The 23,805-nt window shown below is 36.6% G+C and overlaps 1 protein-coding gene across 6 annotated transcripts in view; it reads right to left on the bottom strand.

The window, feature by feature from the left end:
- LOC131737105 (interleukin-11 receptor subunit alpha-like) overlaps positions 1-17,766 on the bottom strand; it is a 51,104-nt gene extending 33,338 nt beyond the window's left edge. For 2 of the 6 annotated variants that reach the window (XM_059023896.1, XM_059023904.1), the window contains exon 1: positions 17,571-17,765. Coding sequence is in view for 2 of the 6 variants with exons in the window: in XM_059023879.1 (XP_058879862.1) it covers positions 1,675-1,698 (24 nt within the window). In the remaining 4 variants the exon portion in view is untranslated. Of the gene's footprint in view, positions 1-1,674; positions 1,803-17,570 lie in introns of those variants that run through there. The other 4 variants (XM_059023912.1, XM_059023888.1, XM_059023879.1 and 1 more) reach the window with 4 other exon arrangements.
- Between the last annotated feature and the right edge of the window lie 6,039 nt (positions 17,767-23,805).

Genomic DNA, 23,805 nt, shown 5'->3' with positions numbered 1-23,805 from the left:
CCTTGCTCAAGGAAACAGCAGAAGTGTCCCCCACCTGGGATTGAACGCACAACCCTCCGGTCAAGAGTCCCGAGCCCTAACCACTACTCCACACTGCTGATCTTAATATAGTCTGTGTGTTCAGGGAGGTTGTATTCATATCGCTGCTATTGACTCTTAAACCTACCAACAATAGTACAGAAACGTTTGGATATCAAACTTTATTTAACCCATTAAAAAAGACTTCAAATCAACAATATAAATGACATTCATTCCCCCTGTCAGGACTGTAATAAAAAGAGCAATGAGTACCATGAAAAAGAGTAATAGAACACTAGTTCTCTTGTCTAATAAACTTCAGTCAAAATATTAAAAATAACAATGTCACCATGACACAGTGGACCATATTTTCAAAAAGTTTATTCCAGTCTTTAATTTATCCAGTGTATTAGAAACTGAAGTAAATGCTTTGAAAATATGGTCCAATACCTCACATACTGTACTGTAGACCAACATTCTGATACTCAACAAATTGTGTCCTAATTAAGTTTCATCACAACTGGAAAAGCAGTTTCCTCGACATGCAATAGAATACACCACGTAAAAATGTGTGACATACAGTCAGATGGAAAGGCAGCCTCCAACTACAACAGATTATGATACTCTCGATAAATTGTGTCAGATAATGTTGTTAGCAAGTTTCATTTTGTAGATGCGAAACAGTAAAGTGTGAGACAGTGTTAAGCGAAACTGTGCAGCAATGCGACAAAACGAATAGAACCTATGCTTTTGATGAGTACCTTTCACACCACAGGCGACGCGAGTGCTCGCCCTTTATAATGCTATAGTGGGGAGCCATAGTTACAAGACCGTGCTTTTTGTGTTCTGCCTTTTAACGAGTATAGAAGGGCTAATGTAATGGCATTATAGAGCAAATGGGAGCCACGACCCTACTGTGTTATAACCGATGCCGCACTATAACAAGGCGTGTTATAACAGCTGAGCACTGTATATTTACTGTATAACTAAGGAAAAGCAGGAAAGGTTGCCTCTATAACACAACAGAGGGAGAAACAGAGGATCAAACACCCAAGCTTATCACAGATGTGACTTTACTCAGTTAAATACCAGAGAGTTAATTACATAAATCCCCTCTGAGAGACAAGCAATTGCAGAACACCTCGTGCACATATGACTGTAAATAAGACTTATAACAATAAAAAAAAAAAAAAAACAGAATACTTTCAAATAATTTAGAAGGTGTATACATTTTCATGTGTCAAGTAGACTACATTGTGAATCATTACAGCAAAGCTTTCCCACAAATTCAGTGAGTTATTCAAGTACTACAGCAGACATCCCAACACTGTGCCTGCTTTAGAGACAATCATGAAACAAGTCCAAAACGTCAGGCATTTTTGTTATTACTTGTGCATGGAATTAGTTTGGTCAAACTGAATGCTTAGTCTTTAACCCGTATCTTATTTAATGAGGGTATATTCTCTTTCAACTACCTCCATTTAAAATGTACATATAGTGTAGTGCACACTACCTCATCACCCAGAAGTTGTTTTACTAAATACAGTCTAAAATAATACAGAACTTATGCAGTTTTATATTTCAAGTCAGTTGTTTAAAAAAAAAGGTCCTGTTACCAGCAATTTGGCAAACTCTATTTATACCAAGCAAACTTACCTCACTGATGTGTACAACAGCCATCACAGTCAACTACACATTCTGCCAATGGCTCTGCATGCACTCTTCAAACATTAATGGTTTACGAGGGAAACAAAAACACCCCTTGATAACTACGAAAATAGAAAAGTAACATAACCACTAAGAAAGAGTCTTTTTTTAATACTCCTAATGGTAACATTCCTTTCCATAAAAAGCCTGCTGTAACTTGTACTGAAGCATAGCTAGTGTCTGCTGCCCTGTCATTTAAGCTGAAACACCAAACAATTCAGAAAACAAGGGCTCACCTAACAACTCTTTTAAATAACTTTGCTTTAGTACTAAACACCTGTGGCTTTTAAATCTAGCCTTGGAAGGTAAATAGGAACTGGAAGGTCTCTTTACAGTTACTTATAAAACCTGATTTGTTTGGAGGTGGGTCTACAGACCTGTCATGCGCTGAAGCATCACACTTTTTACAAAGTAGGAGTGTTAATAGTTTAGAATGTACATTTTAAATGTTTGTCAAGTGTCAAAAATATGCATATTGTTTTGTATTGATTGTATGGAGTAGTTTACGCAGTAAGCCAATATGTATATATTTTTTTGAGCCTTTTCCATATACAATTAAATGATGTACACATACAGGGCAAAGGCACGAATGCTAAAGCTAAAGGCTGGTAGCGACTGATTATGGGTCGCTACAGTAGGTGGGCGCAAATGGGTGCAATTAGACTTTGCCCTGTGAAGTAATTTTGGTAGCATGTTTTGCCCCAAGCTTTTCTGTCTGCGCTACTGATAGGTGTCGGACACATATTTAGGAAGTAGACTTATTTTCACCAAAGCGATTTTGAAGACAGGGCAAAGGTTTGCCTTTACAATCTAAACAAACGTCCTCAAAGCAGGTCTTTTCAAAGAGCTAACTCTATCGCAGGTAAGCTACTGAACACACAATAAATAAGTAGCTTGTGCTTTGCATGGCCTTCCATTAAAAAAAAAAAATTATGGCAGGTTTCTTGTGATGGCTTTTCTGATTACAAACAATCCCAATATGTTGCAGTTTAAACGTTTAGCAAATGAATCACCTCTATTACAAGCAAGTAATGTACACTGCATACTATAGAAGGATGGCATGGTTATAGATTCCAGTCCATGGAGTTACAGCATCTTTAAGGAATGAAATGACCGTCCAATAAGCAATTGGAAAGAAAGATGATGAATGAAAAAAAAACTGTTTTTTAAGTAGCATGCAGCATAAGGGACTGCTTAAATAACTCTTGTTTGTCTCTAAGTCACACACAGTAGTCCACAAGACAGGACAGTGACTAATGGTTTCCTTCCATTCTGAAACACTTTACAAAACATTTTTAATGAATGGCATTAGTGCTCCCATTCAAACAAACAAGCACATGTTCAGTCACACGAACATAAGGCCCTGTTAAACACGTTTTGCTCGAGAAGTGTGAATAATGTAAATTATTGCTCTGCTATCCTTAAATGTTTAATGAATAAATAGAAAAGTACACTGCATGTTGTGTACAAGTGTTCAGAACTAATAGACCCGTTTAAAATAAATTGCTCAAATTGAAACACTCAATTCCAGAGGCACCAAGCATAGTATGGTGAGGACAGATAAACAAAGTTTACAGTGGTGTTAAGCAAATGCTCAAATCAAGATCAAACAGACCCCAGAGACAACAGACACACAGAACAGCAAAGCAGTTTTACAAAATGACAAAAACAAACAGAAAATGCCCACTGCACCTTGCACAAATTGCACAGAAGAACAGTGTTTTTTAAAACTTAAGCCACATGTAAATACATTCTGAGTGCTCTATGGAATCCTGTTTTAGAAAGATTTCTGCGTGAATTTATCAAACATATGCTCAAAAATAGTCCTCACTCCACTATCATCAAAGGTTCAAGCAACAGATTAGTCAAACAAAAAACAAAATCCACTCATCTTAAATGCAAACCAAAAATGTTAAAATGTTCAACACATCTGGAAGAGCTATCACCATCCAGCTACTTTAGCCAAGGTTATACATGTCTATGGCAGGTACTAGACCCATGTAGGGTGTGACAGGCTGACAGACATTATCAGCGCATAAGGGTCTCTGTTTATTTATTTATTTTTTTTTAATGACCCCCCCCCCCAAAGAAAAAAGAAAATTAAGTCTACTTTTGAAGAGAAATAGTAATGAGATCTGTCAACAGCAAACACAAAAAAAACTTTGTCACTAAAACTGGGCAGAGTTCTCCTGGAGGCATACTTCAAACACCCATTCATTCCTATGGCTCAACTCCAATAGGAATACAAGTCCATGCCAGACTAATTTCTCAAACTCAGACTGCCTTGAAACCTTTTCAAACAGGCATGAAATTATGTCATTTTTGCTCAAATGATCATTGGAATGATCACAGTTTGGCCCAACACATATAATACGGGGTACATTATAAGGCACATTATGTTTTAATCTGCATTTTAAACAGCTCTCTTTAGGAAAACAGTATTCCTAGTGCATGGCTTATAAACATGATGGACTGCAAGTTCAGTCAGTTTCTAAGCAATGAAAACTGACCTAAAAAACTCACCGTTCATGTGTAGTATTTTTGTTTTTAAAGTGCTACCGAAATACTGTTGTGATAAGTAATAAAAGAAGAAGCTAAATAGAAGTTGTGGGCTTCTTACTTTCGAGTCCAGATAAGTGTAGTTTTATTGAAGATAAAAGTTCTGAGTTGCAAAGTTACAACCAGGCATCTTAAAGGTTACAGGTATACTCTCTCCAAGCACGGATCAGAGCAATACAAAAAACATTTCGGTATTCTCAGTTTAAATGCAGTCTTTCAGTGACATCATGATTTTTCTTTAAACCAATCAGACAAAGACATAAATCTCTTATCACTTTGTTGTCCATTGTCCTAACCCTAGCTTCCAAGCATCTGGTTAAATCCAGTTTCTCTTTGAAGTAGCTAGTTTTTTTATAACCCTTCTAAGAAGACCTGTTTTATATCTAGTCTGTAAATATGTTTAACAATGTGTTGGCACCTCTAACACAAAAACAATGATCCACCCTAAATGGCAAATGCCTTTCTTGTTAGAACTGGACATCAAAGGAGAGGCCAACACCTATTTCAGATTGTCTTGGAGCCTTGTCCTAGCAAAGACAAAACTGACCAGAAAGATCTTTATCAACTTACTGTCTAACTAGGAATTTAACTAGAATCTGACTTAATGTTTAACCCATTCTGTGAGGTTGTATTCGAAGACCAAAAAATCATTTATATCTAAATAAAATGTTCCAACAAATACTTTTTTCAATCAGCCACATTCATTCTTATATCATTTACTCCCACACAGCCTGACAGAAAATCCCTGATGTGGGTAAGAAAGCTATAGCTTGTCAGTGCTGCACCAGACAAAAGACTTCTTTAAGTGACTGAACACACAGAGAGCTGTGTTCAAGAGGACCAGAAAGGCCAAGGTGCTTAAAATACTTCACATCCTTTTCAACAGCCAAGCCTACCTCTCAATTATCAATGTTGCTAAACCAATAAAAAAGAGCAATAGCACAAAATATAAATTAATAAAACTTACAAAGAACCTACATTACATCCATATTTTATTTGTGCTTTTACAGCAAATAAGCGAAACCTGACATTAAGCTGTTAATCTCACATGCAATAAAAGGTTTGTGTTTAATTTTATAATAAATTACAAAATACAGAAATGTTTGCCATAGTTTAGGCAAATTTGTAAATTCATGCAAACCCCTCACATGAAGCTTGTCAAATGATGAATTTCCAAAGCTATTGCCTAGCCTTCATGATTAAACTAAATAGTGCTAGATGATTTATAAGTGATGACAGCATAGGAGTAAAAAACACAGCTAAAAGTAGTATTTACATTCTTTACAGGCCACCATTTTTATTTGATATGCTGTCAGGTTTCTCAAAGATGCAGAATACAAATTTGCAATATATAACTGCAATTTTAATTTAGTCAGGAGTTAACCAAGCATGCTGCATATGTTTATGGTATAGCATAATCCCTTTAATTAACCTTATTAATTTGTCTAAAAACTTCAAAAATCAACAAAATACTGCGATTCAACAAAAATCAACAAAATAATGCAGTTCAAAAGCCGCATTACTAAGTAATGGATATGCTGGAAAAAAAACAATTACATTTAGGGAAGATTCTGCCAAGTTAAGAATCCTGGCTGGTTGCTGTGGAAAACATCCACTACTGTGTTCTATCACAATACCTAACTTTAATCAGCTTTTGAGAAAAAAAAGACCCCAAATGAATGCTTCAGGCAGGGCAAACTGTATTCTTGGTAGATGAGTCACAGCCATGAAAGGCCCTAGACCCAGTCATTCGTAAAGAACACTGACTGACTTCAGGGAATGAATGGTCCTCTCATATGTACATGTACCCTGTGCAAAATTAACCCCAAATGCTAAATTTCCAAACAGTCTCAGTCTTCCTAAATGTGCAAATGTCTGTAACATTCAAGGGAAACAGGGAAAAGTTCTCCTGCAAACACTTTCAAAAAAAGAAAATGGAAGCAGCAGTATTCCACAAGAGGCCCTCAAATGAAGTTTACAGCCAGACTGTTTTGTCTCCTGTTACAGAGATCCATATTGACAAACCCATACTGTATTTCTTTCTCACAAAGCTTACACAAATGTAATTTTGTATCGCTAAAGAAACAAATATTAAACTCATCTTCACCCTAAAGATTGTTTCCATTAATTTGTACTACCATTTAAAAATAACAATGACAATACATGGGAACTTAATGATATTACTTCAATTCAAATGGCTGGTAATCCTCTCGATAGCCAAACGCTGCGTGTAGAATGATGTATTTGACAGATTCAGGGTGTTCAAAGCACACCTATGGTTGATTTGTTAGCATCTTGAAATGGTAAACATGTGTAAACGTGCTTTCTTTTAACTTTCTTTAAGGATTACATATCACTGCGGTTAAAAATCATACTTGTGTTCATGCTGAGCAATCACAAACAGATACCAAAAGTACTATGAGCACGCAAGGAGAAAGGAGACTGACTAATAAAATCTTCACAACAGAGCTGTCAGGCGTTAAAAGGGTTTATGTGTTATGAGGAAGAAACACTGCTTGACAAGGGATCAACCACTGTGCCAACACAATGTGAAGGTTTTATTAGTGTTTGTCACAGAATGTGCGTTTTAAGTAAATGCCAAAAATAACATAAATCTTGGGGGCTTAGGCTACACAATGTCAGTCTGGATTAAATCCAGCACACTCAACATCTGCTGGACTTTGGTGTACATACTTTTATGTTAATTTAAGACTTGATTTTGAAAATGTGTTTTACTTTACAAAAATAGGACCAAAGCATCAAAGTGTCCAGTATCTTTCCAATATTACAAAAACAAAAACTGCTTTATTTTTTTTTTTAATGTATAAACGACCATGGCCTTGTGAGTACATTATACATTAGCAATATGAATCAGACTGAGGGTTGCTGGTTGCCAGTGAAAAGACTGAATGTACTGTTTTAATGTATGGACGCTGAAGGTTTTTATGTGTGTCAGAGGTGGCAACCCTAATCGGTTCTCACTGCCAGTGCAGGATGAGCCATTGTGAATCATCCATTGGAAGGAATTGCACTTCATGCAAAAAGATGAACACTGTGTACTGCATTAGAAGTCAAAAAAGGTTGTATTAAATGCTGCCTCAAACCAACAGACCCAGTGGTTGCATCTTGTATAGCACAATGGGGAAAATCCTGCATTGCTAATCACCACTTTAAATGAATAAACATTTTTATTGTTTTTGGACAAAATTGTGATTGATTAAATCTTTGTCTAATTAGGTACCACTTAGATCCACAGGGTATAAATGCAGACCAATTGTTTCATGTTAATTTAGCATCCGTTTTGCAAAATACATTAAGCATTTTTTTTCCCCCTAACATTTCTTGTGATTTTCACATAGAAAGTCCACAGTAGGTGTTCTACTTCTCTTCCAGGCCATGCTGGGCAGTGTTTGCAAAAATGATCAGCTACCAACTTCTCAGGCTCAGGATGAGGTAAAGGCAAAGTAGAATCATCCCCATTACTTTGTCTGAACTCAGTGAGATCCCTTATTTACGAGATATTTTAGTTACATATGTGTGAACAGGACGGCTTGTAGTGACGTCAGAGCAGGAAGGATAATGGACACAGAGGGGCCTGAAGTAAATGAAAGCACTGATGCACGGATTTATTGTAAAATAAAAGGTTTAAACAAAACACAAAACAGTGAACAAAACAAACAGCACTTTGGCCAAAATAAATACAGACAAAACAGACAGTGGACAAACCCCAAACAAGTATTGTGCTGGTCCTTTCAGCACGAGTTTGCTATTTTAATTATTTATTATTTCTTTCATTCTTTCTCCTCTCTCTCCCGTTCTCCACTGCGAACACACCAACCCCGTGTGCACGAAACACTCTTTAATTAAAAGTCGAAAATAAAGACCTTTAACACTCTTATGCAGCTGTGCCGAGACTTGATTGTTAATCAATTATTCAATTTAATCTCAGCACAGTATGCATGTGAACTAATTGTGCACTCCCCGTGCCCCCAAACAGATACCCACTTTAATCTGCAAGTGAAGTGATTGTGCAATCTCCGTGCCTAAATACAAATATTTATTTTAAATCACTCGTGATACATAGCTGACATTATACCCCATGCACCAATACATACACACCAACAATAACACACCACATAAAACATAAAACACAAAATATGCATAGGGGCGGGGCACTCTGCCACATATGCAACTTACAGCTTTTACCTTACCTTTTACACTACAACAGAGAAACCACCTATTTATAGCATCTGATAAAAGAAAAATGCCCTACTCACAGTGCCTAAATAATGCACGATCTACCCGTCTTGATACCACGAGCCATTCACTTCATTTATAATCAGGTTGTCAGCACGTGATGATCATACATTATTTAGGTAATGTGGATAAGGTACAACTGTTCTATTTTTGTTCTTTTAAATTTGTATTGCAGGCTGGTGATTAATATAGTCTCCAGATAAATTACTTTAGCTACACTGTTTGAAGGCTGTTAGTGCTGTCTTATACACACTGTTGGACCGTTGGTAGTAATTGAGGTCCATGATGGATAACCACTCACTTAAATCATCAAAACAGGCATCTAGAACTGTATTTGGGCTTTATAGACTTTTCAAAGCCATTTTATTTATTTAAGTTAAAAGAAGAATATTACAGGTGGTCTTAGAATAGTTTTGACACACTGTGACGAGGTACTCCCAGGCCCTGTACTTATTATGTTTTTTGTTATTTTTGTATTAGTTTTATTTTTTAAATGTACTGTTTTGTGTGAAAAAACACACAGTTTTATTATTATTGTTTACAGCCTGGATGAGGTTAGGATTCCCCATCCAGATAAACAGTGAGTGCTTACTGATAAACTGGCTGTTGACCACGCATATGATAAAACCCGTGCCGAATGTGGTTGAGGGGTAAATTAGGTAATTGATAGCCAGTTGACCCCTCGGCCACAATATAAAAGACCTGCAGCTTTGGCTGAATGGGGTTGAGTGTTCAGAGGTGGAACGAGAAAGTGAAACGGTAAGAACTAGAAACAAATATAAGCAATTGCTACTCAAGCTGGCTTTAAACCAGCACAATGCTTGTTTTATTTAGAGTTTGCTTTATTTTGTGTTTTGTCTGTCTTTTTGCCAACGTGCCATTTTGCTTTACAAAAGTGTTTTTGTTTTTTCAAACTTTTTATTTTTTTTATTTATAATTACACTGTGCGAGCAGCGCTTTCAGTCATACCCGTCTGCTGTTGATTTTCATTCATTTCCTGGTATGACGTCATCCAAAAAAATAAAAGTTACTTGGAAACTGGATTTACCTTTGTCGGCATAGCACATAAACTTCGTCCTTAGTGTGTCGTCTGTGGTGATGTACTGGCTAATGACAGACTATTTTTTATTGAAAACAAAAGCTGGAGAAAAGCTTGTAGCGTTTTTGGTAATATTTTCTTCTAAGAAACTAGTGTGAAGTTCATCAAAATTTAAAGAAACAGTGAAGTTACTAGGATGATACATTTTACAAATTTTGGCACTTCAGTGTGATTGGTTAATTTCTGATGTGTGATGTGTAATCCTCGCTATTGTGGCACCTAAAATTGCTAAGGTGGGGCATGATTCAAAGAAAGCTGAGAACCTCTATAGCATACAATTTAAGTCTTTACATACAGAATTCGTTTCAGTTTTAATAATGCAAATTAAAATGTTTAACCCTTCAAAACTTTGTGACTAGGATCCAGTATCTCATTATTGAAACTGGTAACAGAGTAGCTTACTAGATGAATCCCTCGCAATGTAACAACTCCAATAAAAGCAACAAAATATCACACTTCCTAAAAATAGCTCAATTTTCCTACCAGCTGAAGCTGTAAAAACTCAGATTGTAAAGCTCAATCTGTAAAAACAGACAAGCAACTGGACAAGCGGGGAAAGCATTTATTTAAACATCTCTTTAAACAAGGTCAATGAAATGTGCCATAGGTTTATTAAACATTAATTTTCCCAAACCTAAAAAAAAAGCTTCTTGCGAGTAGTTGTTATTTGCTTGCTTATTGCTGTATTTTGCTTTTTAGAAAAATAACTTTTTATGAGAAACCTACTGTGGTTGACTTTCTCTGTGCAAATCACAACACCTGAAACCTACTGTACTAGGGGTTTGTGGGAGGACAAAGGCCCTGCACAGTATAAACAGCATAAACATTGATATTAGGGCAGAGATTGGAGTTAAAGCCATGCATCTGGTTAATATTCTCTCGAATAGGCAGACAAGCCAGCCATGTGAGAATGTGGCTGGACTGTGTTGTTGGACCTGACTGGAGCAGAACTGTAAAGACATGTGAGAATGTGGTCAGGTTTATAATTAATTGTCAATTTAACCAGGTTATCTGTATTTAAGGGGGAACTGCTAGTCTTCTATCCAGATCAGCCTAGGACTTATGTACAGTTGATGTCTTTATGTGGTCAATGGCCTGAGTTCATATAGCAAACTCTTTTTTTGATTTTGTAAATAAGGCAGAATTTCATAGTGGGTGTGCAGGCATGCACTGACCACAGGATCCTAACCAGAGGCATCTGGATCCATCAACCAGCATGCCAGACTGAGGCACGTGCCTTAGAACTACTTCGCTAGAAGCCTAAGATAGACCCAGCTGAAGAGCTCCTGCAAGAGGGATGAAGGGAACTCATGGTGAATGGTCGGGGGCAGAAAGGACTCCGGGAAGGTTGTGGCAAGATAGATTGTTTTGAATCACCTGTGGAGCCAGGCTGGCTAGCTTCATTGGTATGTGAGCAATGGCATCTGTGGACTGGAACAGCACAGAGTCCTGTGAGGGGCCCATTTTTACGTCTGCTTCCAACCCAGACCCGCTACTATAGGACCAGACCCGAACCCGCAACCCGCTGCAGCACCGTCTTCTTACCCACAACCTGACCCGACCCAAACCTGCAAGTGTGTGTCCTTTACCTACTGCCTGCGTCGACTGACTCTCTCACGCTCTCACATTCACACACAGATATCTCTACCATTCTCTACAGATTATACAAGGTTTATACAATATGCTATACAGCGTGGTAGCTTTCTCCAGTGGTCTGGATCAGTGGTGTTGTGGTAAATAAAAAAGTGGGTAAACTCCCCTGTTTGGTGGAGTTGAACAGATAGATTGAACAGATAAACATGAACAGCTACTTTGTTATTGGCCCTCAGCCAACCAAAGCCCCCCATACAGTTATTTCCCCTCTCACGTGCTGTCCCGACCCAACAGTGCACTTCACGTGAACAGTTCCGTGAAATACGCAAGATCTCGACTTTATGCCACAATAAAGACACACTTATTTTCTCAAGAGCAGCACTGAGCCATTCATAGCGTGTGTTTTCCTTAATATTAAAAGGACTGCTAAGTAATTCAGAATATGAAAATATATATATAAAAAAATGACAATACATGCTATACTGAGTACCCTGGTGCCTTTCCTGTAGGTTATATGGTCTGATTGCATCTTGACCACTGGATTATGTTTTTATTGTAACACAAAGAGTAATAATGGTATATGTAGTGTCAGAGTGGGTCATAATATCATTCTGTGTATGGAATTAACAGAACTGGAATATACAGAGGGGGGTTCTAAGCCATTCTCTGTGTCTACTTGGTTTCTGGTCACAAACTCCCCCACTGACAAAGAATGCTTTTAAAAAGAGTCGTAAACTAAATACTGGACAAGGGGTTTATCTTCACCATCGTTGAATAAATCCCTTGGTGCCAACAGGATCGTCAAAGAGGTAAAACCAGACGGGTTTGAATGCCTTGATACCCCTGAGAGCGAACAGTACCTCTCATAAATACAGCCGACAGTGGAGAAACAGCAGACCAATTGAGAACAATGGGCCATCTAGGAACAACTAATGGGAAAGACCCCATGTGGACTCAGGCACAGCCCAAAATAAACAAACTATCCAATCACAGGGGTGAAGAGAGAATTACAAAAGGCGTGACATTCAAACAGGGCTCCCGGCATGAAATCCAGGAATCTTGACACACAACCAAGTCTCTGAACTTCAACAATCTGAAGACTCAGCCTGCGACTGGCCTGAACAGAAAAAAACGTTTTCAGAAAATCTGATACAAGTTAACAACTCTAGTGTTTGCCTTGGTGTGGGAGTCCGCTGCATAAGACGTCTAAACTCCTAAAAGTACTTGTAATCAAATCTTAGCCCTGATTAATCACTGGAGAAAGAGTTGGATGAATATTTGAAGTCAACAGAGATTGAAATATATCCAATCTATTGAGCTAGCAGTGCCAGAGTTTGCAGTGGAATATCTCAGACATGACAGGACGAAGAGTGCACATATTGGTGGAGGAATTGCTGGTTCAGTGGAATACCTAAATAGTTAATGACTTGTTTTTGCAAAGACATTTCTTTCATACCATGAAGCACGAGGGTCTTAACACGAGGAAAACAGAAACTGGAATCTGAACTTTTCCTTTTTTTTCTTATTTAGCAGACGCCTTTATCCAAGGCGACTTACAGAGACTAGGGTGTGTGAACTATGTATCAGCTGCAGAGTCACTTACAACTACGTCTCACCCGAAAGACAGAGCACAAGGAGGTTATGTGACTTGCTCAGGGTCACACAATGAGTCAGTGGCTGAGGGGGGATTTAAACCGGGGACCTCCTGGTTACAAGCCCTTTTCTGTAACCACTGGACCACACAGCCTCCTTCACCTACAAGAGCACCTTTGAGTCGCTGGAAGAGGCAGCAAAAGTCTGTTAAGTATTCAATAAGTAGTGTGTTTATCCTCTTACGAACTTGAGAATAAGCAGACATTAAAGTAAAATTAACGTTTTGTTTAGGTATAATGTAAGAAAAGTATTATTGCTTTCAATTCATGCTTTGAGTTAATGAACATTATAGTAATTGTTTGTTGTATGTGATTTATATAAATTGATGTGGGTTTTACAAGGCAATTATCATTCTGCGTTTAAAGCTAGAATCCAAATTTAGCTGTCTTGATAACAGATAATTCTCGATAGGTTGTCTGGACGCAAAAAGCGTCTTTATCTCGCAAGAGTGAGAATTGCCTTCTGATTTAACAATGCTTCGATTATCAAATATTAACTAAAGTAAATATTTGTTTTACTTACAATACCCCTGTTAAGACTAACCTTCGTCTTAAATAACTGTCAGGAATGTGGTTGTAACCTTTAAGGGAATCTCCCATAGATTGCTCTGGATCGCTAATCAGCTATCGGGAGTGGGGTGTCGTTGTTTATATTTTCTTTTCTATACTGTTTAGTTTGGTTCATTCTTCCTTTCTGTATTACTTCAGTTTAGTTGTTGCACATTTATTATTTTTCCCTTATTTAGTTTTATTTCTAATAAAACTGCTATTTTATATTCACTAGAAATGTTGTCCAGTCTGATTATTTCAATAAAGGTGGGTTCTAAATGATTTTGAATTCAAATAAGGTTTTATATGATTACTTATAAAACTACAACAAATACAAATATACCTTGCACACTACTTATATTTGGCATCAACTTTAGTGTAGGTTTCATAATGCTGGCCACTATACTATAGCTGGGGAGAGCCATATGATAACCCATAAGGGAGGCAGCACAGGGCAACCTGTCTGAAACTTATTCTTGTTGCAAAAGGAGGCAACATTTTTCTGAATTGTGGAAAACAAATCAGTAAAATTAAGAATGAAATTAGGAGCAAACCTTTTAAAAGAAAAGTTGAAAAAAAAGCATACCAAAAGGGGTTGGCTTTTTTGGGTGAAGTTGTCTTTTCTCAGGTTCTGTCTTGGACTGTATTCCTTAAATGATTGATGCCACTCACATCCACTTAATCACACTTCACAGTATTTATTTATGTTCTCATAGGATAAGAAGTATATGGCTGTTTTTTTCAGACCCAGATTACCACTAATCCCAGGCTACATAATGTTATCTTTTAGTAATTTCATTCACAATTAGTGAAAATTGCTAGTGTTATAAACGGACAGATGGTTATTAACACCTATCAGGGAAGTCCTTTTAGACATGCAATAGAGCACATAGAGTCAAAGCATAACATTTGTACATGGTTTCCAGGGTTTTGTCACACATAGGTATTGATTAGTACATCAGTACCTTGATCATCAGCCTTCAAAAACGTCTCTAAACAGGAGAGGTGCCATGTGTTCTATGGAAAGCATTCCAATGCCCTTGTAGTTAGTGTAACTGTCATAGTAATATTGAAGCTATTTAGCAATCTACCGCTTCGTCAGCGGCAAATGCACCCCAGCGTGTTTTAAATGAGCATATCTCATAACTCTGTGAAGACTAGGATATCCTTACATGTGATGCAGCTTTAATTACTTACCTTTATCATGATATGAAAAACTTCCTTGTCAGACTCAGGGAAACAGGAATAATCCTTCTTTAAAGGGGTAATATTTTTAGGGTGCATTTGCTCCCATTTCTGCCTCGCGAGGGTTACAAAAAAATACATACATTTTTCACAGACCACAATCACAGCTCCTACTTACTGGCAGGATATATTGCTGAGAGTTGCGGGAGAGTTGAGGGAGATGCAGAAATGGTGTACCGCTTCTAAAATTATCCATGTATCCTTAAATATGTATTTGTTTAGCCAAGAGTCATTTTCATTACTCTGGATCTGTGTGTGTGTGTGTGTGTGTGTGTGTGTGTGTGTGTGTGTGTGTGTGTGTCTGTGTGTGTGTATTACATGTCTCCAGCTACAGGACTTTAATTTTTTGTTACGTCTGCAGGTTCTCTTTATGTATTTTTTTTTAACAAAAAGAGCACTGGTTGTGTTGACAATGACCTTTATTACTAGGTTTTTGTGCATGTTGTACTTGCATGTTTCCAAGTACAATATAATATTTATTTGTGTAGTTTATATGTGTGCGTGTGACATTTTAAAGGCATTTAAATGTTGACTGCATGTTTTTTTTTTTTTTTTAATATAAATACAAAAACAATTTTAGCACTTCAAAACAACATGTATTCAATACTGAACAGTTTAAATAATAAAAACCTGTTTTGTGTCATTCCTCTGCTGTAAGTTATACGATAACCACCTTTATATATGTGGGGTGTGCTTGTACCCGTCCACCTTCCATGTGAGCTCAGCTACTGTTGTTAAATAAATGCCTTCATAGCAACATTTTATTTACCTTTAAAAGTAGATATAATTTGGGGGCTCCCGAGTGGCGCATCCAGTAAAGGCACTCCACGTGAGTGCAGAATCAAGTCGCGAGTTCGAATCCAGGCTATTCCTTTGCTGATCGAGGACGGGAGCTTCCAAGGGGCTGCGCACAATTGGCCGAGCGTCGCCCGGGGGGAGGGAGGGCTAGGTCGTCAGGGTGTTCTCGGCTCACCGCGCACCACCGACCCCTGTAGTCTGGCCGGGTGCCTGCGGGCTTGCCTCTAAGCTGCCCGAGAGCTGCGTTGTCCTCCGACGCTGTAGCGCTTGGGTGGCTGCATGGTGAGTCTGCAGTGTGAAAGAAAGCGGTCGGCTTGACGGCACACGCTTCGGAGGACAGCGTGTGTTCATCTTTGATCTCCCTTGTCAGCGCAGGGGTGGTAGCGGTGAGCCGATCGTAATAAAAATAATTGGCCATTCCAAATTGGGAGAAAATAATAAAAAAAAAATTGGCAACGACTAAATTAAAAAAAAAAAAAAGAAAACTAGGTATAATTTGATTAGGAACATGATATTCGTCGGACTGTCTACCTTCATTATTCGCTTGCTTCATATGGCTGAAGTAATCAACATACAGTTGTCTTTGCTATGATGAATGTCTAGCGATTGAGCTGGGTTCCTGTCAATGACACTTCTGCCCACGGGTTACATCATTAAAATAGGTCTCTATAAGTACCAAAGTTATGAAAATCAAACTTACTTTGATTGAACTTTGTAGCCTTCATCATGTATTGTAACATTGCTTTCTATTTTCTTCTACACTTGTTTTGCTGTCTGCACTGTTGTATTTATCACAACTGCAATACTGATACCTAATGACTTCTATTTGTGTACAAATTCACATGTTTACAGCTTTAAACACATGCAGTCACAAGTGTAGTTACTCTCAATAAACCCAGAATGATACTGGGCTTTAGCTGTGTTTTTTATACATAACTGAACATGCCTCCAAAAATTATCGTTTCTTTAGCATTTGATTAAACAAAGCTGATACATTTTAAATATCAAAAGTAACATTTTAACCTTGAAGAATGTTTAACCAAAATGCTTTATCTGCTGAAGACAATGTTGTTGGAAGAAAATAACTTGCTTGAGGCAGCTACAGCACTTTGCTTTTTCCCATAAAGGAGTAAATGTTTCTAAAATGTTACATTCATAAAGACTTCAATCAGGCATGAGTCAGTGACAGCTGCCAAACTTTTTAAAACAACGTGTTTGCATAAATGATCCAATTGTATTTGTTATACGTTTTCTTCTGTGTATTTTTTTTATTTCTATGACAGCTTGAGAGAATTTCTGAACGCCTTGTTGGATTAATCCGAAAATATGTATACAGATTCATTGTGGAGGGAAAGTATCACGCACATTAGCAGATTGTTGTCAAAAGGTACCCCAAAACCCTGAAACCCTTCATGTTAGCTTTTAACAAACAGATTAGCAAAATAAAAACACTAATAGTTGCCATGTTAGGAAAACATCCTTCCAGTTTTTATACAATTCGTTAGCCTTAAAATTCCTTTATTATTATTATTATTATATTATTATTATTATTATTATTATTATTATTATTATTATTATTATTATTATTATTATTATGGTACAATAACTTTATTTAAAAGATTCCAGAGACGAGTTATTTGACATGACGTAAAACATGAAAAATAAATGACTGCACATAAACTTCCAAATAATATCTGCAATAAATCTACCAACAGAACTTTCGAGATTGCAAGATGTAGGAACAGACTTGTCATTCTAGCTCTACAAAAATCAAACAAAACGACCACAACAGATACACAATATAGCACCCTTTAAAGCTAGTCCCGTTTCATAATTTAAAAGATCACGTTTATGAATACCTAATAGCAATCTTAATGATGTAGTTGGCTGTAGTAGGGTTTTTTATTTTTATTTTACTGCTTTTTTCTTTTTTGGTGTTTTTTTTCTTCTTTTTTCTTTTTTTTTTTTTTTGGAAGAGAAATGAAACCTATCGGTAAAGTCCATTGAGTTTAACATTGTTCGTAGTTTAACAAATACATTTTTTTTTCATTTAAAGTCACAAAACTCTAACAGCAACAACAAAGATGTCTTACCTTATTTCCTCTGGATATTATCGATGTATAAACCCCATCTTCGTCTGTTTTGAGCAGCTACGTTTTAGCAGGCTCGATTAGTTCACTGACATCTGTTTATCAGTAGGGCAGGATGTATAGTACTACTATTCAGACGTGAACAGGGGCGCCTATTGGTGCCATTGGAGAGACGTCTTGTCAGTTAGGGGGAGTAGAGTAGAGTTCCTGCTTCCAAGGGGAAAAAATAAAAAGTTCTCTACGAACTGGATAAGGAAAAATCCGGGCTCTAAAACTCTGGAACCGTATTCCAATAACTATTCGTGCATATTTATTCTATTAAGTGATGCATATTACATCTGAAAAATGCTCGTTTCATTTGAATCTTAATTTAAAAAATAGATTGGCCGCATTCATTTCAAGAAAGAAAGCAAGCTTTAATTCGATATTCTATTACATAATTTACAGCTTGCCTCTAGGCAGGTAACTGAAGTGCAAGTATAACTGTATTGTAACAGAAACAAAAATATGACTACACAAGGTATAATTTTGCTTGAAAAGAATGCCTTCTAACTGTATATTTAACTGGCTTCAAACAACCTAATTAGGATTTAAAAAAACAAAACTGCATTGTACAAAATATTGAATGCTAGGGATCGCTTTGGAATGGAAATCCCTGCGGCCACTGTGACTAAAATGATAGACATGACTGTGATATCACATTACAAACGCTAACAATGTAATTTCATGAATGGTCTTAGGACAACAAGAAAGCCAGGCTTAAAAACAAAATCAGCTACACTGTATAGTCACCATCGCCTTAGTGTTTGAAAAAAGAAAACTGAGAAGAGTGACTCACCTCTGATTCAGAGTTAGGACTCTTAAGCAATACACAACTAGCTTTAATTTGCCCCAGGCCAGTCTTGAGAAAGCTAGGAAAAAAATTACCGGCACAATAATATTAATGATGTTAATTTTGGAGAATTTTAGTCTGTTCATAAAATTAAACAATTTAACCTTTAGGTATTGGCTGCAAATCTGTATTACATTCCAACTGGAATGGACCATGCCCATGGAACTGGGATTCACTTTGAATATGTGGCATTGTTTTAAAGGTGAACTTACTTAAAATGGTCTTACTATATACTATAAAAATATAATATACTTATAGTATATAGTATATAGTATCTCAGAAATTACAAAATAATAGTAAAAGGTAAAACCACTGAGGGATCTTGCCACCATTTGGTTTAGCTTTTAAGTTATGCATTTCACTTGAAAGTTTGGTTGAGCTGTTTAGGTGTGTTAATGGAGTGCTCTGGATGAGTCAAGGGGGGGGGGGGGGGGCAAGGGGGAGGGCAAGAGGGGGCAAGGGGGGGGGGGGGGGGGGAAGCTCCCCCTCCCCCATCTGAATTTCCAAAAAAAAACAAAACAATAGTTATACAGTGTTTTCAGGAAAATTAATAGACTGATCTTTAGGTCTGTGTTGCAGTTTTTTTAATAAACAAATAAAAACACATTACCTATAATTTTCTCTGAGAAACATCATCCCTCTCTTACGTGTCGAGACGAGTTATACATACACACACACACGCACACACACACACACACACACACACACACTTGGGCTTCTGGCTTTCGGTGTTTTCTTCCGATTTTTTGCCTCTCCTTTACTAATTAATTTCACAATTAACAGTTTCTCTGTTTTAATTCAGAAACCAAGTCACATTAAACAGTGCTCAGGGTCATTTTAAAAAGGAGAGTTACAGTTAAACGCAACAAAAACACTGATGCTGGCGAGTAAATGATTCCTGAGATGAATATTATGTTAGTTTAAGGTAGGGCTTAGGAAAGGTAACGAGTGCGTGACGAATCATTACCATTTTGCTAATTTGCATATGTTTTGCGTCGTGTTTTGTATCATTTACGGCACTAAAAAAAAAAAAAAAACTTTTTTCTAAGTTTTGTATGCAAAAACCAATGAGGTATGACTTTAATAAAGTTCACAAAACAAAATGTAATGTACAGTCATATTTTTCAGATAAAAACAAAATTGGTTAAAAACAAATATGTAAATAGATACTGGTTTTGTTAAAATGCATTACCCTGAAATTTGACCTTTGACCTTTTTCTGGTCTCAGAATGCATATAAAATGACCCAATCTTAATTAATTGTTAGTAATTTACTTTACACAAAACAAAAACAACATCATCTATCTGTTAGTTACTTTTAAACCCTTTCCTTAGCCCTGCCTTAACTCTCTCAGTTAGGGGTATGCAGTAGTACAGAGAAGTCATCTATTCGGGTGATGATATCATGTTTTTGAAAGCTATAGGAAAGCACACCAAGCTGATCAAAAGGATAACAAGCTGGCTGTCCAGAGATTCTTGGGCAGGACATTTTTTTTTTAATTGTTGGTGGGAAATAACTTGTGCGTTCAGTATGCAGACTACTGAGAGAAAGGCAGCACGACGTTAAAGAACTCACACATTCAAACAACCAGGAGAGCAAAGAAACCCAGACCAGTAAGGTACCGTATTACTAATTAGATTAAATAATGTTACTCTGTATTTCTTAATGTTCATTAGTCTGAATTTGATAATCAGAGTCAATATGGAGGCTAGGGTTACCACTGCTAATTGCCATTTGCTTATAAGCTACTCTCTCAAAGCTCCACTGTGCATATATATATATATATATATATATATATATATATATATATATATATATATATATATATATTGTAATTTACTCCTTTGGCAGGATACGATTTGTGAGCATCTATATTTAAATAAAATTCCGAACAGATGCCCCCCCGCCCCCCGGTAACCCAAGTGGAGGCACATTTACAGTATTGGTTTTCAATGGATTTGAGTTGCTAATGTAAATGAGGCTTAGAAGAATTATTATGCAATACAAAACCATGTTACCCGACTACTTTTAAACACCATGCCCGCCCCCCCCAACCTCAACCTCAACCTCAACCTCCACCTCAACCTCCACCTCGAATTGATTCTGTGGATTGCCATGCCCCATATTAGCTTATTGAATTTCACAGTTCTGTTTAGCCCTCAGATTATTATTATTATTATTTATTTCTTAGCAGACGACCTTATCCAGGGCGACTTACAATTGTTACAAGATATCACATTATACATTATTTCACATTATACAGATATCACATTATTTTTACATACAATTCCCATTTATACAGTTGGGTTTTTACTGGAGCAATCTAGGTAAAGTACCTTGCTCAAGGGTACAATAGCAGTGTCCCCCACTGGGGATTGAACCCACAACCCTCCGGTCAAGAGTCCAGAGCCCTAACCACTACTCCACACTGCTGCCCAGATTGAGTGTGATACCTGATTGCACAGGCTTAGATGTTCCAGTCATCATATGAGGATAAACTAGTATACCGTTCTCCCACATATTTTCTATATTATTAGTATACAAGCAGTTGTGATAGTTTCTGACCTTTCAATTAACTAGTTTAGAACCTTGGAAAAATTGATCTTGAGGGCTAGAGTTGGGAACCACTGCTCCAAATGCTTCTAATAGAGTATGGATAGATGTGAACCATAAATGAGAGATTTAAGCAATAGGTTTAACCATCAGAACAACAACAAAATAAAACAATCTATACATACATATCGATGTTTGATGCTGTTGTAACAATCATCAAAAATACATCTTTAAAATAGCATCATACTTTTTGGTGGTGAAATTAAATTGTAATTGTAACATGTGGGTACATTTTAGCATTATTTGATTCATTTCAGCATGATGTATTTAATCCAAATAAATAGATAAGCTAGCAACTGGGATATTTTTTGGAGGCACACATTGCATCTTGTTTGTTGAGCTCCTGTGTGACATGCAGTGTAGCAGATTTACAGTTTGGGAATGTAGGAAGGAGCAAAACAGTGTTAAGAGATTATTCAGGGACCACAGGTTGGGAGATTTGAAATAAACAATATTAATAAAATAATAATTACAAAACTAAGTTGCAATCTAAACAATAACATTATACGTTAAACATATATCTTTTTTCCCATTGAAACATACAGAGGTGCATTTATACTGAAACTATATAGTTTTCGTGGGTGTTATATACAGTTGATACAGGTATTCCCTCATTCTATAGTGCAGACAGCTTAGCCACTAACCTGTTCAAACATGTGGACCTAAATCAGTACAGTACTGCATGTGACATTAAGCGAACTCAACATCTAAAGTATGTTGAAAGACATACAGACACCTGTGTGACAAAGTACTAAAGTTAGGATTAATATTGTTCCTTAGAATTCATTTGAAAAATAGCTTACTAACGAACACAACTTCTAAGAGTGTGTCTGACTCATCTGTATATTTTATTTTTGTAACTGAGCCCTGTCATATTTAGCTGTACAGTCTGGCACTCTGGAGACAATAACTATATATATGTGCGAGTGTGTAACTAACAAAATGAGTCATGTGCTGGCACCAGATATTTCCTGGATTTTCTAGAGATGCATCAAACCTGACTGAGGCCTGTGTTTGAACCTTCTATGAAAAAAAAAAAAAGACCCAGGAACCTGACTACAAAGTTTGTCCCCATTCATTTCTGAAAGTCATTTGAAATTATTTACAAGCAGCCAAGAAACATTTTTCTTTCTGTTTTTAAAATATTATTGTTGTTATAAGACATTGGTAGTGTCTTACATTCTGTAAATAGCGGTTGCATTAAATTTGTGGTCTTCTCTTAGTGTCCTCCATGTTTCCTGTCCAGCTTGTTGCTAGGCATGAGAAAAAAATACAAAGCTCATCTACTGGATACACATTTTTTGTTTTACTTTTTTTTTAACTATAAAATGTATATAAATGCAGTATAACAGACCATTATTGTCTCAGGAAGGCAGAAAGAGATGAAGGCATATCATTGTTTTCGGTTTCATTCAAGCACAATGCTCAACGCAGAGCATATATATATATATATATTGCTTTCTGATGTCACAGTTAGCCAATCTGTTTAGGACATGTGCAGTTGGAATGTAGTGTTTAATCACTGTTATTTATCCCATAAAGCTATTTCCTTACTGTGAGCTCAACACTGTTTGAGTTCTTCAATCAGAACAGTGCTAGAAAAAAATATTGGCAACAATCACCTGTGACATTCTGAAACTGCTCAACATACATGCATTTTTTCTTTGATTACAGTATGAATCACGCACAGTGCCCTGGATGATTAATTCGTTTTAGACTGAAACCAAAAAAAAAAAAAAAAAAAAAAACTACTATGCAATATCATTTTTTTTCCATAGTTCATTATTGACCCAGGGTATGTAAATGAGCTTGGTCACTTTAACGAGACACACATTTGAAAAGAGAAAAACACTTTTAATGTTGCAAAGCTAGAAATAAACAACTTAAGAATACTTGACTTAAGTTCCTCAGCTGAGGTTTTGTACAGTAACAATGGGTGTTCATAATGGGTCAAAATACTTTAAAAAATGTGAACTCATTATATTATTCATAGATATTTTCTGTGATCAGTCTCCTCTTTAACATCATTATATAAGCTCTGTTAACAAATTATCATTTTAAGATGCAACAAAGGTATTGATTTGGGAACAAAAACTATACATATGTTGCAGACATATTCACTTTTGGATAGAGATTTTGATACAATAAAAAAAAAAATACTTGTAGAGTAAAAAAATGGGGTTGTTATAATTGAAAGTTATAATCTAAAACATGCAATTCAAGTAAACCTTTTTATGAGGGGGCATTTCCATCTTGGTGATTTTCATGGCAGGCTGCACCACTGTAAGAGCTTATTGAATACAAATGTAACCATTGACGGGCATGCAGTGACACTTTCCTTAATGATCCCAGGTGTAGCTGTAGCATGAAATTATTGTGTGAAATGAAGTACTGATGATAAATATTAATTTGTACACATAAAAAAGCATTTTAAATGATTTAATGGCAGACATGGCTGTTCATCATGACAGGGAAAATGCAATGGATGTCATTTCTGTCACTCATTGACGTTTCATGACATTAACTTCCACATTTCATGTTGTGAACTTGGCTGTCAATAAAAATGCAACATGCAGAATCAGATAGGAGCAAGCTCTTACTTGCATATATGACGTTTATACTTGGATTCAGCATCCACCAGTGCCTTATTCAAATAGATAACATTATCTTCTAACTACATACTCACTATTCATTAAGCGCTGTTTGTGGAAAATACTGAAGAGTAATTTTGAA

Source organism: Acipenser ruthenus, chromosome 1, assembly GCF_902713425.1.
Source record: "Acipenser ruthenus chromosome 1, fAciRut3.2 maternal haplotype, whole genome shotgun sequence".
Taxonomy (NCBI): domain Eukaryota; kingdom Metazoa; phylum Chordata; class Actinopteri; order Acipenseriformes; family Acipenseridae; genus Acipenser; species Acipenser ruthenus.
This window is presented reverse-complemented; position numbering and strand designations above follow the sequence as displayed.